Below are 17,122 nucleotides of genomic sequence, written 5' to 3' on the forward strand. Positions count from 1 at the left end.
CTATGGGATGGAAGAAGATGATACCCTAGCTGTGTGGCTGTGTGGGTTGGGGACCACACTACAACCCCCAGTTGTTAGTCTTGGCTCGGAATATGGACTTATAGGACTCAGGGTTCAAAACTCCGTTTGTAGGTGGGTATTGATGCCTGAATGCTTTTGTTTAGCACCGCCTTTTACACCGCTCTATACAGTGTATGGTAAATTTATTAATACTGCAACTGTCAAAAATAAAGCTTTTGCCCCTATACAAATGAAACTATCTTCATACAAGAATAGTCGGCCGCATTTGCGGCCTTGTGATGTCTTTTTAGATGGTCTTTTTAGGATAATTGTTTGAGATATCAAAAGATTCATTTTTGGACCTAAACGCGACCAGAATCAGTGTACTGTGATTATGAAGATATGTGTAATAGTAATTCAGGTATATTAATTTTTCTGCCGTTTTAAAGTCCGGCATTCAAGCACTAAACCACCTTACCTTACAAAAGAGGTTTTGAACCCAGAGTCCTATTAGTCTTCGTAGACTGCGTGCCAAGTCAACCCCCAAAATTCCTTTTGGATCAACGAGATCGATAAATTCCTACAATCAATGCCTAAAAAACTGGTGATGGAGCAGATCTGTCAAAGACGCCTTTTAAGACATTTGACTATCCCGCAGAAGCAAGTTTCGATCGTCACACTTGTGAGCCGTGTTGAAAACGATAAAAGTAGCCTTCGAATCGCGGACGAGGAAATTGAATCGATTCGTACCCCCCCTGTCGAACTCCTAGATCATGTAGTTAGTTATGTGCATGACACATGGTGAAGCCCGGCAAGGACGAAATGCGCCGATAGAAGATTGTTAGATACAGGAAGGGGAAAAACTAGGAGAAGTAAGGTCTTAGTTAACTCCTACTCTTGTACAGTAGTAGCTGTTATTTACTCTCTCTTCTAGGAAAAACGTGGCAATAGCTGTCAAGCATCCTTCGTACCTTTGTGGCTTTCCCTCTATTATTTCCTCTAACATGATACGAGAAACTATGTACCGTATACCTTCGACACCAATGAAGTGATTGACAATAATTATGAGCCTTGCAAGCGATACAATGGAAACCCCAGCCCGGGAATACCGCTTGGGCACTAAAGAATGGGGCATGAATAATACCCACGAAGTGCTTGGGATTGGAGCAGTTTCCATCGAAGGGATCTTCAGATCTGCATGGCCTCGGGTTCGTTCCATTTGTCCTGCGAAGATTCAGTTTCGTATCATAGGCTTCTAGTCTCTTAAATGTCATTTCTGATGCGTATTTTTCCATAGAGCCGATGGTCCCCTGCACCCTAATCCCAGTTTGTTATACAGCGGAATAACCAAATAAAAGTTTCTTATAATCCTTACTATCTATCTCCATATATCCCTTTCCTTTATATTTATAGGCCTTTAGGGAAGTAGCTAGGGTCACACTAGTAGTAAATACTCCTTACCCTATGGCGAGTATGTCAGGATGTGCCACCAATATCCAGGTTCCCGGCAAACCCCAATGCATAAATAAATCAAACAAAGAAAAATACCCTCCTGGCTGATACAGGTAGGTGGCACTCAGGCTTGGAAACACGATCTTGGAACCCAAGTCCTGGCAGTGGCTGACGGTATATGATATTCAGTCAAGTTAAGTTTGAACATATCCTTTGTTCCGATAAATCTTAGGGGTCTTAGCGGCCAATATATTCCGATCAGCCAATGAAACCCCGTCTCTGCGGCTTTTCAATCGAGGGAACATCGAGGGAACATGGTTTGGAGACTTGGGGTTTTGTAATGGAAAGGGGGTCCCTAGAAGTTTATACTGTGGTTGTTGTCTATAAATGACCAATAAGGTACCTTGAATTTCGGTTAAGTGGAGATGGGTCGGCAATTATGCCGGCTGATTGGCAATATAGACCCATTTCAAAGCCAACATACGAGCTCTTTCAGGTAGGTTGATTCCCCTGAGTGGTGCCCTGCAGATCATTCTTTGTTCATCGTGGAGTCCCCACTCTAATTTCCATTAAATGACATCAGAGCGAGAGTGAGAACAAAAACAGGTCTGGAAAATAATAATGGAGATGCTGGAGCGAAGGCCCTAACACAAATGATCCCCTTTTTAAAGTGGGCTACGAATATCAGGGGGTGTTAACTGTCATGGAGGTACTCTATTGATATACATCGTATATTGATTATATCTAAGATTGAACCGCGCGGAAGGAATCAAATCTCATTTACCGACAAAATCTTGGAACGAAAACAAATTTTATGGTTAATTCACGGAGTTATTCGGCTCCATGGTCAAGCCCCTCGAGTATAAGCTCACACTAGCCTAATCTACCAAATAAACCTCGAGGCTCCATGCACCCTAAACATGGGCATGCAGATCTCAATTTGAACCTTTTATCCGGTAGTCTCCGGATTAATGTTTCCATTTCAACAATTCTACGATTTGGGATTGTCCATTCAATAATTTAATACATGAAACCCCTCTTTCTAGGGCTTGAGTGAGAGGTTCAAGAAACTATATCGAATGTTACGGATAGGATTCAGCTACAAGTGCTGGGGTTCGACAATGAGCCCTATATCTTTGATATTTCTTGCTTTCCAAGACCCTGGCAACAATCCTCATCTAGGCAGGACCCTCTGCTGACCCTGTTATGGCTGATTCGGTCCATCTCGGCATAATGAAGATGCCAGTCCCCACTCAACACCTCTATGGGACCATGTACGTTATGATCACCCTATTGAAATTGCGCCAACTATGGAGCTGACCCACCAGTCTATGATACTGCTGCTTCCTTGAAAAGCTATGAAATTTTGGTCAAAGGACAGGGGCAAACAAGATCGTACCTGTAGATCCCATTCCGTTCGTTCATAGCATATAAATACAGTGTTCCTTTGAACTCCCAAAGGTTTCTTCTTCTCCCAAGCTTCTTACCACAGTCATTCTTTACGCAAACTTCAGTCCCTCTTTTCTGTTTCTATATACCCATTAATTTCACAATGAAGGCCTCTTTCATCGCTACCTTCGCCGCTCTGGCCGGCTCTGCTTTCGCTGCTCCCACCCCCGTTGGTGATCTTGATAGCCTCCTCAGTGGCCTCAAGGTTGGTGACATCACCAAGGAGCTCAAGCTTAACGAGCTCCCCGTTGTCTCTAAGCTTGGTGACGTGACCAAGGTCCTGAACCTTCCCTCACCGGCCTCCCCCTCTGCCAGCGGTGTCCCCGCTGTCCAGGATGGCCACCTCGTCCAGAACCTCGGACCCCAGCTCGACAACATCCTGACCGTTGTCGGCCCTGACGCCACTACCCTGCTCATCGAGCTCTCCCCTGAGGTTACAGCCCTTGTCTCCGGTCTTGGTCTCGGTGCCCTTGGTGTTCCCCTCGGTTCCATCGTTGCCTCCGCCTCCGGCGTCGGTGCTCTTGTCACTGGCCTTGGCCCCGTCGTCGATCATCTCGTCACTGTCGTCGGCGCTGACGTTGGTGCTCTCCTCATTAGCCTCTCCCCCGAGGTTGCTGGTCTTGTTTCCGGCCTTGGTCTCCCTACCGTTGGTGTCCCCGTTGGTACCGTCGTTGCTACTCTCGGCAAGAACCTCAAGCGTGGCGAGATTGTCCAGGACCTTGCCCCTAAGGTGAAGACTACCCTGACTGTCACCGGCCAGAACGCCAAGCAGCTGCTCATCGAGCTCTCCCCCTCCGTCACCTCCCTCGTTGCTGGCCTCGGTCTGACTACCATCTCCGGCCCCATTGGCTCCATCGTCGCTGAGGCTGCTTCCGTCGGTGACCTCCTCAAGGACATCTCCGGACCCGTTGAGGACCTTCTCCACATTGTCAGCGAGGACGGCAAGAACCTCCTCATCAAGCTGTCTCCCTCTGTCGTGGCTCTTGTTACTGGTCTCGGCCTCCCCACCGTTGCTACCCCTGTCGGTGCCATCCTCACCACCGTCGCTCAGAACCTGTAAACTCTTTACAGGCAGCAGTATCACTCTAGTTGAGTAAGTTCACTTGCGTGTGGATCCAACATCGGTTCTACGTTGGTTACCGCTCGGTATATGATCACAACAATTTATTATATTCATGTATACAACCTCTATGTTATTTAATAAATAAGGGCGGCTAAATATTCTTCGTATAATGATAGATTTTTTACGGACGTCTGGAATCAGTTTAAGTAGTTCAAAGTCGGAACAGCTTTGACATAGAAGAATCTTTGACCGGAATCTGTCCAAAGCTTCTGTCTCATGATAAATATATCTACTCACGACTCGGAATCCAAATCACGAGAGGTCATAACAGATATAGCTTCAGATTGCACCCGTCGTGATGTCTCCGTACGCCGGGATTGAATAGTTGCCGAAACAACTCTCATCATACTTCGCCTTTACAATGTTTTCCTTCTGGGCTTTGATGAACGTCTGCAGCTCGCACCATCCGTCATCCCGCACCCCGCACTCTGAGATACTGCCTCCGAGAGGGATTGTCCTCTGGTTCATTAACATATGCACATAGGTTGTTTCACCCCCCTTGGACTCATATGCCGAGACCTGAGGATCTTCCGAGCGCTTCCCATGTACGGGCCGCGGGGCTTTGATCACCTCTATAGTGAAGCGGCCCGCGAATGGAACAATATGGCTGACAATCAGTTGGCGATTCGGCAGCACACTGGAGGTAGGCAGGAACTCCCCAAATTGTGTGAGGCCTAGCGCTGTCAACATCGAGAAAATAGTGGTATCGTGACTGAAGTCCAAATACAAGTTCTGGTTCAAAGGGAAGGTTGTAGGGTTGGTGTCCAATGTTTCATTGATGGCAGCGAAACCCTCGTCCGGATGAGGGTACTGGTGCTGCAGTCGGGCGATGAGCTCTTCGACGTAGCCCACGCCCACTGCCCGTCCGGTCGGAGACGCAAATCCGTTTCCTCCGTAGTAGCTTAGATCAAGGCTATACTCAAATCCCAGCCACTCATCCTTGGTAAAGAGGGAGCAAAAAGGGCTGTACCCCAAGCCCACGGTCTCATATGGACACATCGTCTGGGCATTATAAGTGTCCGCAATTGTCCAGTTTGGGTTGCCCGTCATCGACTGACGGAATCGGTCCGTTGCGCGCTTCAGATATTTCTCCTGCCATTGGGTGCTTGCCCACTCTCCGGCGGCTGACCGATTGTTGTTGTTATTGGTACATGCCTTATCTCCAGCCAGAGGATTCTTGAATCCAGTTTGTTCGATAAGGACTTCCAAAGTGACGTTCTTCGTCCAGTTGGGACCGAAGAAGCCGTTCAGGAAGTTTTCGGCTGACTGCAACATTCGCACTTGAGTGGTCGTACGGGCGATGAGTGGTGAGGAGGGATCATAAAGTTGACCATAGTTAAACCAATTGAGCACACCGCTGTCAAAGAGCTGTTGGCGCCCAAGAGCCGTCAGCTCTTCTTTTCCCAGTTGGTATTCCCAGCTGTTAAGGAACGCCAGGTTTCCAGTAAAGCGAGTCCCATTGCCTAGAAGTTCCGCTATGAGGTCTGGTAGAGTGGCCACAGAGGCACTAGCAGTGGGATATCGAGCTCCGTGTCGATGTACCATATGCATCTGTGTGATATTGGTGCCGGGGGGGAGTGGATATTCTTTAACCCCGAATCCTGAGGGATTTGGCATGTAAGGTCTTGATCCTACGGTTAGTCACGTAGAAAACGGGCCGGTGAGCTCTCCCCATACGTACGAGAGATTACCCATATGTTTGAATATTTCAGCGCCATCAGTCTGTCCAATGATAGGCACATCGGTCACCACTGGGGTGTTGGGCACATAAGAATGTTCCCCAAACGGAGCCAGGTTTGTCTGGGCCAGAAAGGGTGCGCTTCCGGCTTCAGTCGGACCTGTGTTTATATAATCTGTCAACACTTGATAGGCTAATTGGTAGTCTGAATTGGGGAATATATACCAGCAAACGGACCATATGTGGTCTGGAAATAATCTGGGATTGTGGATGTTCCTCTTGGCTTTACGACGCTAGCATTCACGGCTGTCGCGCCAAGAAGTAGAATCTGAGAAGGGACATGCATGATCGCATGAGTATTTCTGGTGTCAATATGATCAATAAATCTCAGCCGTCCCTGTTTGACCTTTTAAAGTGGGACGATCGGACTCACATTGGAATGCGGAGGTGGTCCTAACACCAAACCGTAGTGTCCAGGTACGGCTTTATCATTAGCCGACCCCTGGCGGTGATTTCCGGTCAATTGGCCCCCACGGCGACAATAAAGTGGAGACGATATATCGATCTCGGGATACTCTAAAGGTCACATCCCCGTGGGGCCCCGCGTTTTTCTTTCCAGCGCTGCATGTGACCTTATCTCGCTAACAAGCTTCTTCCCGCATAAACGGCGGATACGAGTGCTCATCTATCTATTGGCTGCCACCTCCTTTTCGGAATCATGTTTCCCTTCCTTTATCAAATGGACCAATTGAAACTCTCCTGTGTACGGTTTAGACGGCCTTTGAAAGCAAAACAGTCACTCATGCTTCAAGACAAATCATCTGTTGGCAGTTTCTTTTCCAAAATCAGCATCATATCAGTGGCCGATCCAAGCCTTTCAAACTTAACCAATTAGCTAACCAGAAAGTAATTTGGGAATAGCCGACAGTCTTAGAGAGATTTCTCGTTTCCTGCATAAATAACCGTTCTCGACTCCACAGGCGAATGTCTTTCCGTGTCCCAACAATCCTTTCTCCACAGCGGCCTGTGATTCAGTTGTATGATTACATTTTCTGCTCTTATTCATATCTGAGGTCTGAGACTTCAGCTCCAAAAAGAACAGTCATGGCCAAGGATGGCATTTCGTCGGCAGAAAATGCCCTGGCGGATATCGAACGCCAGGATTCTGTGCCTATGGCCAAGGCAACCAACAATGCGAAATCAGCTGCTGAAGCCGAGCATAAAATGACCTTGCTACAAGGTATCAGAACCTATCCGAAGGCGATCGCGTGGAGTGTTCTCATCTCCACATGTATCGCGATGGAAGGTTATGATATCAGTTTGGTCAATAATTTCTATGCATTTCCCCAATTCACACGAAAGTACGGCGAATTGACGTCAGATGGCTCCTATCAAGTACCAGCTGCAGTACGTCAAGCCTGTGGTTCCTCCCTTTTCCCCTCTCCCCAACCCCTTTTTTTTCTTCTTGGACTATCAATGGCATCTCTCACGCATGTGTAGTATGGTACTAACAACATTATCGCATATAGTGGCAAGCTGGCCTCAGCAATGGCGCCTATTGTGGAGAAATCATTGGTCTATTGATTAACGGATGGGCTTCGGAACGATTCGGGTACCGCTATACAATTATGACCTCCCTAGCCCTGATCACCGCATTCACGGCTATCTTTTTCACTGCGCCAAACATTCAAACTTTGCTTGCAGCCGAAATCCTTGCCGGGGTTCCATGGGGCATTTTTCAAACGCTCACAGTGACCTATGCTTCTGAAGTGTGCCCTGTCGTTCTACGGGGATACCTCACGTCATATGTCAATTTCTGCTGGGGTCTAGGCCAACTTGTAGGTATTGGAGTCATCAAAGCAATGTTAAATCGGGATGATCAATGGTCATACAAGATTCCATATGGATTGCAATGGATGTGGCCAGTTCCACTCTTTATTGCAATCTTCCTCGCCCCGGAATCACCATGGTGGTTGGTCAGAAAGAACAGGGATGAAGACGCGAAGAAGGCACTCCTACGGCTCACAAATCCTGAACGAAACACGGATTTCAATGCGGACGAAACTATTGCCATGATACGTCACACTACGGATCTTGAAGCGAAGCTTTCAGAGGGAGCCTCATATCTTGATTGTTTCAAGGGGGCCAATTTACGGCGAACAGAGATCGTCTGTCTTGTGTGGGCTATTCAAAACCTCAGCGGCAATTCCTTTTCCAATTACTCTACATACTTCCTGGAACAGGCAGGATTATCAGCATCCAATTCCTATTCATTCGCGATGGGACAATATGGGATTAACATGGTTGGTGTCCTTGGAGCATGGCTTCTCATGTCTTTCGGAATTGGTCGAAGAACGCTATATCTCTATGGCCTTTGCGGACTATCCACAATACTATTTTTGATTGGTTTCCTTGGGCTGGTTCCTAGTGCGCATAAGGACCAGGCATCACTTGCAACAGGTTCAATGATGCTCTGCTGGGCATTGTTCTACCAGCTTTCCGTCGGAACTGTGGCCTATTCACTCGTGGCGGAGATCTCTACTCGTCGACTTCAAATCAAAACTGTGGTGCTTGGTCGCATACTATACAATGTTGTTGCCATCATCTGTGGTGTGTTAACTCCCTATATGTTGAATCCTGCGGCCTGGGATTGGAGTAACTATGCAGGGTTCTTCTGGGGAGGGATTTGCTTCCTTTGCGTTGTATACACGTTTTTCCGAGTTCCAGAAACAACTGGTCGCACTTTTGCGGAACTTGATATGCTTTTCGAAGAGAAAGTGTCGGCCAGGAAGTTTGCCAGCACCCAAGTTGAGGTATATGAAGAACCGGTAGAAGTGTTCGAGCACAATGTCAAAGAATGATGGACACGTACACTGTCAGGTACATTGTGATTGCCAGGAAAATCCCTGGTATTCTAGTTAATAGGGCCGAGAATTTTGATTTGTTCTATCTTTAGCATGTAATAAGGGATCTTTGAATCCATCTACAGTCAAGAGTCTAGGCTCAGCTTGCCGAACCTCCAATCAATGAGAAAAGTGCATTCAACTGCTTTTCTCAAACTTCGTCTAGGTATCTGTATATAAAAAGTCAAAAGACTCGTCAACCCCTAATAGCTTGACCCAGTGTGCTGAAATCTGCATATCCGTTGTTCTTTAGCTTTCAATACACCTTACTCCAATAAATTAGTGCTTCTTCGGTGCCATCTATTGCCCTGCCAATGCAACAGCATCGTTGGAATGAAGCTAGCAACCATAATCAAAGCAGTGACAACACCAGAGCTATTAGCAATCCCGACGCTGTCGAACATGGACGTGAACCTAAAACAGCCATCAGCATGATAACTTTCAAAGATTAGCAATCAGGCCAACTCACCAGAAAGGTCCAATAAATCCCCATGTCGAGCGTATAAAGTTGATAAATACCCCAACACTACCCGCATCCAGGGGATACATATCCACCGCATATGTAGTGAGCACAGTGGTGACAACCTGATTACCGAAAGCAGCAACGCCAGTCCCAACCACCGGTCTGACATCGAATTTCCCAACGGTAGCTTGCTCAGTGCATACCAAGAAAATAACCATGCCAGCGATACTTAGCAGAAACCCAATGTAGCTCAGCCAGAGTCGGAACTCTGGTGCAGGCTTATGGCCAATCTTCCGCGCACGAGTATTCATCCACATATCTGACATGAACCCGCCTAATTGTTCGCCCAATAGAGAACCGATGATCAAGCCGAGGAACATCAAACCGAGTTGTTGGGCGTTGAGTTCAAACTTGCGTTGCAGTAGCTGGGGAACCTCGACCGAGTTCATGACTGAGGCGAAGAGGAAGACCATGGAGTAGGCAATTGTGGCAAGCACAATGGGGATATTTGTAATCAGGGTCAGGGGGTGCCAGAACTCGGTCATCTTGAACGGGGTTGGGTCGATCCGTCGGAGGGACAGGTACTCTGTTTTGAACGCAGATGACGGGGACTGCACGTCGGCACCGATGTAGCGCGTCTCCGGTCCGAAGAAAATGTAGAGGATAAACTCGACAGCATTGGTCTGGGTATGCAATCAGTAATGAAGTTCTAGATTTCTTGGCCGAAGACTCACAATGGCCAAGATCCAGTAGATCCAGCGGTATCCAACACGCTGAGTCACAAATCCAAAAATGAAAGGACCAACTGGCACGCCCAACGTCACCATCAGAGTCCAAACACCCATGTAACGCGCTCTCTCGTGTTTGAAGAATGTCTCCGTGACAACAACACTACCAATAGCCATAGCAGGCGAGATAAAGAATGAAACTAGGGCTCGGCATGCCGCCATGGAAGCGTAGTCTGTGCTCTTTGCACAGCCAACATTACAAACACAGCTTAGTATCAGCGATAGGAGGAAAATCGGGCGTCTTCCAAAACGGTGAGAGAGCGGTTTCCAGAATAATGGGGCACCTCCCAGAATTGCGATCTGCAGAGAGGTCAAGTAGCTGACTCGTTGGATAGAGACTCCTAGATCCTCCGCAATATCTTCATAGGCACAGATAATGGATGCCGCGGTGAAGGTACCCATGCAAGCATGAAACGCGACGAGGCCTAAGTTGGTTGATTTCTGTCGTTCTATCAGCTTGTATTCGGAAAACTATGCCATTCCCACCAACCTTCCATAAGGGCCAATTGTATGGGTCCGCCGGATCCGTACTAGGAATTGGATCAAGGTCCAGAGTTCCATGTCGTTCAATCAAGTATAATTTGTGCGACTCAGAAAGAAGTGTAGCCGAGCTAGAGAGACTAGTAGCGGTTTCCTCTGCTGCGTAATCTGAGCCGTTCTTTTCATGGGAAGCCCCCAACGTAGCATGATCGAGTGAAGCCATAGTGTAGAATACAGTCAAAGATGGAAGGTTGCGTTATAATCACAGCAGAAAGCGAAAAAAAAAAAAAAAAAACCATTGAACAACAGCGATCTATTTAACCCCGCAGACAGGGGGACTCGTAATCGGTATTCCGGGGTAGGACTGCACTGTAAAGCCGGGAAACGTTTCAGGTGGATTCTTCAGTATCCATTCCCCGAATCCCGACGTCCGATTATGACTTTGTCGGAAGTCATAAATATAGAGGATTTACCCCAGAAAATAAAAAAATACGGGAATTGAGTGGCATTTAGGGGCCTCTATGTTATGGGAGTTAATCCATTTGACTGGTGTACCGACTAGTCTAATACCAGGGATAAACCAAATACAAACAGGCCGGCTGAGGTCTTTCAAGGATACTGGGCCTAAGTACTAAACTGCTTACGATTCTCGTCACCCGGTGAGATTCCAATGTACTTTGACAGGGTAAGCCGGCTAAACAGATCGCCGAAAAAGTAAGCATGCCTAGTCCACCAGCTACAAACTCCATTGCGGGCTTTGAACTAAGCTAGGAAGGCCATAGGAGTAATAATCCCTTGTGCTGTTGTTCATAAGAAAGCGTTTCGTTTCATTCTAGATGGCCAAATGTCACAATAGACAGCCACGAGACACAGAGATAACTTATTTGTCGATCATAGCTAGGTTATAATTAATTTTGTCCAAGTTTCCTGTGAGTCTGCATATCTTTTTTCAATTTCATTAGTGATATAAGGTCACACTTTCACATGCAAACCCCGCTGGCGATCATTTTCAGCCAATCCAACAAATTCGTGATTGAAACACTCCTTCACCTCCATGGCTCGTTCACAGTATTCGGGTCGGACCATGCCCCCCAGTGGAACAAGCCCCGTGTCGTGAAGCTGATGAACAATGTCCGAAATTCTCTCCAAAAGATTTATTCCGTCTCCATGTCTGAGTAGCTCCTTTTCTCCGAAACCGACTGAAATTGACTCTTGCTGGTGCGTAATATCAATCCAGCGCGCGATAACTTTGATCAGAGAGTTGCAAAGAGAGAATAGATATTCCTGTTCCCAGCATCCAGGGGTCTGTCTTTAGCTTGTGAGGTGGATCGTTGATATGTTTGTTGCCTTTTAATAGAATCGTTTGTATTTGTAGCATCATAGTAATGCTCTAGAAGCATCTTTTCCTGTGTTTTCTGATCAGGGTATGGCGAAGCTGAAAATTCCAGCATCTGCGGATAGGAACGCTGCAGAAATACCCGGGATACAGCAGTCTGCTGCTAGTCAATAATGCTCGTGTTATGATAGATTTCTGGGTCGACGAAAATATTGTCAAGGTGTAGATCTAGATGCGATATCCTGTTTAGTTGCTCAGAAGTAGAAGTAGGGGCCAAAAATAGAGCGAGTGCCATGTAACTATTGAGCAGGGCAACATAATTGTCTGGCGTTTCTAGGCACTCCATAGACCGGTGATAATTCGTTCTCGGTCTACCATAAGAAATAGCCCATTGAATCTTGTTGTTTCCAATAGCCTCCGCGTAACCCGCAATAGAGTCCCCTAAAGCATGGTCAGCTAAGTAGACGGCCTTCGCGACTCAAAGGTCTACATGGCACTTTCTCCATTGTGGCTTTCTGCTTCTCCCAAGATGTTGAACTGGCCGAAGGTATTATCAGAACGATGGCAGTGTGTCGTTTCCACCGGCCGCAGATTTTGAAGGATGATCCCGTATTGTCTCAATCAATTCATAGTCGCATTGTTTTAGTTCAAGGTCAGATGCATAGTATGTGCACCCGTGCCTCGAAAATGTCACTAATCGCGCAACTTTTGTTTTCTATTAGCTCGCCCATGAAGAAACAAAGGTCTCTACGTACAAAATGCCGAGTCGCAACCTCTGAAGCCGTTGTGAAGAATAATGGGCCTGTATTAAGATTAGGTAGTCGAGCTAGGATTTCGTAACCGTTGTCCATAATCAACAGGAAAGTCACCAGGAAAGCCTTATTAAACTGTCCCTCGACGCATTTAAGCAACTTGACACCTGTTTCAAAAGTCAGCATTGGAGCGACTCGGCGATCGGCCACCTATGTTGTACAAGTCGTTTCCGCATTTCCGATAGATTTAACAGAGGTTTCCGATAGCGCATTAATAGTTTCTCGGGTTGGGGATGTTAGATCAATACGAATCCGCTCATAAGCGGGACATACAACCAGCGATATCGTTGATATCGGAATAAATCTTCTTTGATAGGTTCTTCTAATAGATTATTTAGCTGCCGAGCCAGCCACCCCTCGATCAATGAGAAATTACCCGTTCCATCCTCCATAGCTCTCCAAAGGGGTATGGCCGATGCTTGGGGCGTCTGGGTTCTCGTTCTCCTTGAGCAAGGGAGGTGGCTTGGGAACGGAAAATCCTGCGTGAAGTGCGGCCTTCTATCAAGGATTTCATCCTTGTGTATTGTGCTGAAGGTTTCCAAGGTTAAGGGGTAATTGTGCTATGTGCCTGCCTAGGTAGTGTTGGTGCGCCACACCCGACAATAAATCCACCCCTGGCTCGAGTTGGATAAGTATTTCTTGTATGGTGTGCCCATTAAAAAGGTACAAAGATACAAAATCCGTGAGCTCTATGCTCCTTAAACCCCTACACAGCTAGGAGATCAACAAAGCATCTCGGTAGAATCTACTCCGTACCTGGGAGAAATATGACAGCACAGGACAAGCTCATCCATGGATCCATGGCATTCTGCACGATGTTTTTGCAAAGGGGCCTCAATATCCCCAGATGTCCTTCCTTTGTAACAGATTTTCGACAATATAGCCGCCCATACTGAAAGTTCCGTAGGTTATTTGCTACCCAATCTTCCGATACAGTGCCTTTAGTGCCTCCCGATCTTCTTCATCACATGTTGGCCTTAGATTTTTTGCCATTCCCGGGTGGGTCGATCTCCCCTTCCAAGTCGGAATCCTATTGGGTCGCAGATTGGCTAGCTATTACAGAAGAAAATACCGACAAACATTGCTTTATGCTTGTCAATCAGTCATCTCTCAGTCACATGGTCATAATCCACGGTGTTGAGGTAGAGTTTGTGCACGTGCTCTTTCACCCGTGGGTGTGGTATGATGAACTTGAAAGCCTCGCAACTTCCCTCCTCGTTGTACAATGAGATAGTGTGGAATATATATCTGCTTGCAGAATTACATAGCATCCGATTTGTTATAAGCTGTAGACATACGAGGGATCGCACTACATGTTTATGTACACCATACTCCGTAGTTAGTTAGAATCAATATCCTAAAAACATAAAAGGTTCTGACAGTTCGAGCACTAGTTCGCACTAAGATGTAAAAAAAATTAAGCAGCTTCCAAATATAGAGTAGTGTATTAGCAGGGATGTACAACATGGTAGAGTTTGCACGTCCGTACTCCGTACTACGTACTTCGTATAACAAGGACCTCCTTAATATATGTTGGACATGGATGTTGCAAAAATAATCCTTGTCTAGCGCGGTCTCTTATCTCCAACCTATCACGCTGAAATAGCAATTGATACTCCGTATAAAGGCAACCAATTCCTTCAAATTCAGGGTCTATCTCGTCATCTCTAAAATAATACAAATCAAAATTATTACTATGCTTATCTCTCCGCTGACGAACGCATATCCAATAACCTTTGGTACGTACCTAGGTAGACCCAGGATTGAAGCACAACCACCTATCAGAAGATCCCCCGAACCCGCCCCATCGGTGATTCCCCGAAAAGCCCCGATTTTATTCTTCTGGTAGGCCAATGGACATCAATTTATAACAACTACAGAAGGTTTATCTTTGACTTTCTCCGCCACCTCCTGCCGTTTTGCCTCGTATCTTCCTCGGCTGTAGAATATATCCCCTTCCTCCAGGTCCCCCCCCCGGAGGCTCCTTTTGCTTGTACATGTTTTTCTCCTAGCTGTTCTGGTGCTATGTGGGCTCTATAATTGAACGATACCGCTTCCACCAACAACGATGTCCTCATGTCGCTTGCCGACAACCCCGGCGGCAATTTCAGCCTCGCTGATCGCTCCGACGATGGAAAATTCTCGGAGCGTACTATAGTCGCCTGTTTCATCGCCATTGCCTGGTACAATGCCTTGGAGTTGATCGTTCTGTGCTTCACTACCTTCAGGCGATATGGCGGGTGCTATTTTTGGTGTCTTCTCCTCGCCTCCTTCAGTATCATCCCTTTTGGTCTCGGATATCTCCTCATCATCTTCAACGTATACAACAACATGTTCCCCGTGGCGATGGAGCTAGTTGCTTGGGTCGGGATGGTAACAGGCCAGTCGCTGGTCCTCTGGTCTCGATTACATCTTGTCTGCCACAGCCCAACCGTCCTCCGAGCCACTCTCACCATGATCATCGTCGATGCGATAATTTTACACATCCCCGGTTCCGTCCTCGAACTCGGCAGCCATTCAAACAAATTCTTCCTCTTCACAAACGGGTTCAACATCTTCGAGCGCATCCAATTGATCGGATTCTCCATACAAGAAATTATACTCTCTGTCATCTATTCCTGGGAAGCTGTGCGACTACTGAATCTCCGCCCAAGAGGCCACTACCGAGGCACCCTGGTCCAGCTCCTGATCGTGAACGTAGTCATGATCATGATGGACGCAGCCATTATCGGAGTACAGTACTCCGGCCTATTTGATATCCATGTCACTCTCAAGGCAATGGTCTACAGCATCAAGCTCAAGCTGGAATATGCGATCCTGGGAAAATTGGTACACATCACCGAGGTGAGTGGCAGCAACTCCGCCCCGACGGACCTGTCAGATTTCGTGGATCTTTCTTTACACCATGCCCGCACTACACAACCGGATAGCGATCTGTTCGCAGATAATCCAGAATACGGCCCGCACACTCATCGCAAGCGAGTGTCCTCCAAGGGCTCATCTACTGACCCGCTAAGAAGGAGTATCTCCGATGCCCAGACTCCGGTCTCGAACTCGGACTGATGATTCCACATGTAAATAACGACTGAGATGAATATGTACATAAAAAAACTACTCAGTATATAATGCACGACATACACCTTACTCCATCTCACCAATTGAGTCATAAAATGTCTCACCTAAAATGAGGGGAAATTGGTGGCCCCTCATCTCGCATCGTCGGGCACCGCCGCGAACATCATGATATCAAATCGAGCACGATGGAACGACCCATGATCTCCAAACCCACCGAACCCACTCAGATATTCCCTCCGACCCATCGACCCACCTATACTCAAATCCACAATCCAAAGCATACCTCGCAATGACCACCCCCAACCCAACCCCTCTAATCCTTCTTACGTGACACCAACTCACCGCCGTACCCCACGCAGTCCTAGACCATCAAATAAAGCACAAGACCTACGCAAAAAGCGACCCTTCGAAGCAATCCTCCTAGCCCCGAACTCCCCCTCGCACGTGCGACACGCGGAAAGCGAGCTCGCGCGTAACGTAGCAGACAACTACTATTGGGCGTACCTGGCTTTAGAGTAGGCGTTGCGGGAGGTTATTGGTGTTGGGGATCCGGAGAACTTGACGTTGGATTTACCTTGTCGACGGGTTTTTGAGAGGGGGCAGAGTGTGGTAGATTATTGGGCCGTTGGTTGAGGAGTTAGAAGGGAGGGTTGTGGAGGATAGTAGGAGGTATTAGGGGAGGGCTAGAGATTATGTAGACATGGCTGGGTATGTTCGGTGCATTATGACGACCTAGGTGTTTACACATATAGTAGTGGACCTTGGAGTAAGTTGGGGGTTGTGTTGTGTAAACAATGTATGTCTTGTAGCCAGGTGTTGGTGTTGGCGGATGATAATGTGATGATTACCACCTACAGCCATGTGATGAAGAACATGTTATGAATTGCTCTGTGAGCGTCACATACTTCAAAATCCCACTGCCTCGAAAGTTTCTAGCAATGTCAATCTCTTCAAGAAACAGATGCAAGGACTCGAGTCCATCACATGTTGTTGCAGATGCTGGAGAGATGGAATAGCCGAGAAAAGAGATCAGACCGCCCTTCTCTGGCGTCGCGTACAAGCGCCATTAGTGTCCCGATAGAATAGTGGCCGACGATCATGTTCCAGGAAAAGGCCTCCACTGAGATATGATTTGGAATCATTGGCTTTCGTTGTCTTTATGTGAACGCCCTGTTGTTGCACCCGTAATGACATCGGTTAATCAAACTCGATCAAACTCGATCAGACTCAAGATAAAGACTTCAGGAATGTGGAAACTTGATGGGGACACTATTCTCCATCGAGTAAAGAGTGGGTGCACAGCCCCATATAGCTACACCCCTTTCTATGGAGGTGGCTGAAGCTTCATCAAGCTCGACCGACCTTGTAGAATCGTAACCCGGACCTTGAGCGTTCAGCAAGTCAAGATTAATGGTGCACGCACCACTCATAAGGCTAGAAACATGAATCCAATCGAGTATCGTCTCCCTTATGTCACATTGAAAATCCGAAGTGTTGACGTCAAGTTGAGCAGAGTCTGATATCGTGGACCCACATGGACCCATGGATGATGATGGAGCGCGT

At 47.1% G+C, this 17,122-nt stretch overlaps 5 protein-coding genes across 5 annotated transcripts; 3 read left to right on the forward strand and 2 right to left on the reverse strand.

Moving 5' to 3' along the window:
• Positions 1 to 3,004: 3,004 nt before the first annotated feature.
• On the forward strand, positions 3,005 to 3,961 carry PEX2_104210 (uncharacterized protein; the record flags this gene model as incomplete). Its single annotated transcript, XM_016747691.1, has 1 exon — positions 3,005 to 3,961. One exon carries the CDS (start codon positions 3,005 to 3,007, stop codon positions 3,959 to 3,961), a length of 957 nt encoding a protein of 318 aa, XP_016593177.1.
• Positions 3,962 to 4,303: 342 nt separating this feature from the next.
• Positions 4,304 to 5,641, reverse strand: PEX2_104220 (histidine phosphatase family protein; the record flags this gene model as incomplete). Its single annotated transcript, XM_016747692.1, has 1 exon — positions 4,304 to 5,641. The coding sequence occupies one exon, from the start codon at positions 5,639 to 5,641 to the stop codon at positions 4,304 to 4,306; it is 1,338 nt and encodes a 445-aa protein (XP_016593178.1).
• A 1,165-nt stretch (positions 5,642 to 6,806) lies between these two features.
• Positions 6,807 to 8,563, forward strand: PEX2_104230 (Major facilitator superfamily domain, general substrate transporter; the record flags this gene model as incomplete). Its single annotated transcript, XM_016747693.1, has 2 exons — positions 6,807 to 7,109; positions 7,232 to 8,563. The coding sequence occupies 2 exons, from the start codon at positions 6,807 to 6,809 to the stop codon at positions 8,561 to 8,563; spliced, it is 1,635 nt and encodes a 544-aa protein (XP_016593179.1).
• A 308-nt stretch (positions 8,564 to 8,871) lies between these two features.
• On the reverse strand, positions 8,872 to 10,559 carry PEX2_104240 (Major facilitator superfamily domain, general substrate transporter; the record flags this gene model as incomplete). The annotated part of the gene is made up of 4 exons (XM_016747694.1): positions 8,872 to 9,019; positions 9,075 to 9,751; positions 9,803 to 10,297; positions 10,347 to 10,559. 4 exons carry the CDS (start codon positions 10,557 to 10,559, stop codon positions 8,872 to 8,874), a joined length of 1,533 nt encoding a protein of 510 aa, XP_016593180.1.
• A 4,001-nt stretch (positions 10,560 to 14,560) lies between these two features.
• On the forward strand, positions 14,561 to 15,547 carry PEX2_104250 (uncharacterized protein; the record flags this gene model as incomplete). Its single annotated transcript, XM_016747695.1, has 1 exon — positions 14,561 to 15,547. The coding sequence occupies one exon, from the start codon at positions 14,561 to 14,563 to the stop codon at positions 15,545 to 15,547; it is 987 nt and encodes a 328-aa protein (XP_016593181.1).
• Positions 15,548 to 17,122: the final 1,575 nt, after the last annotated feature.

This window comes from Penicillium expansum, assembly GCF_000769745.1.
Source record: "Penicillium expansum strain MD-8 chromosome Unknown contig362, whole genome shotgun sequence".
In the NCBI taxonomy this organism is placed as follows: domain Eukaryota; kingdom Fungi; phylum Ascomycota; class Eurotiomycetes; order Eurotiales; family Aspergillaceae; genus Penicillium; species Penicillium expansum.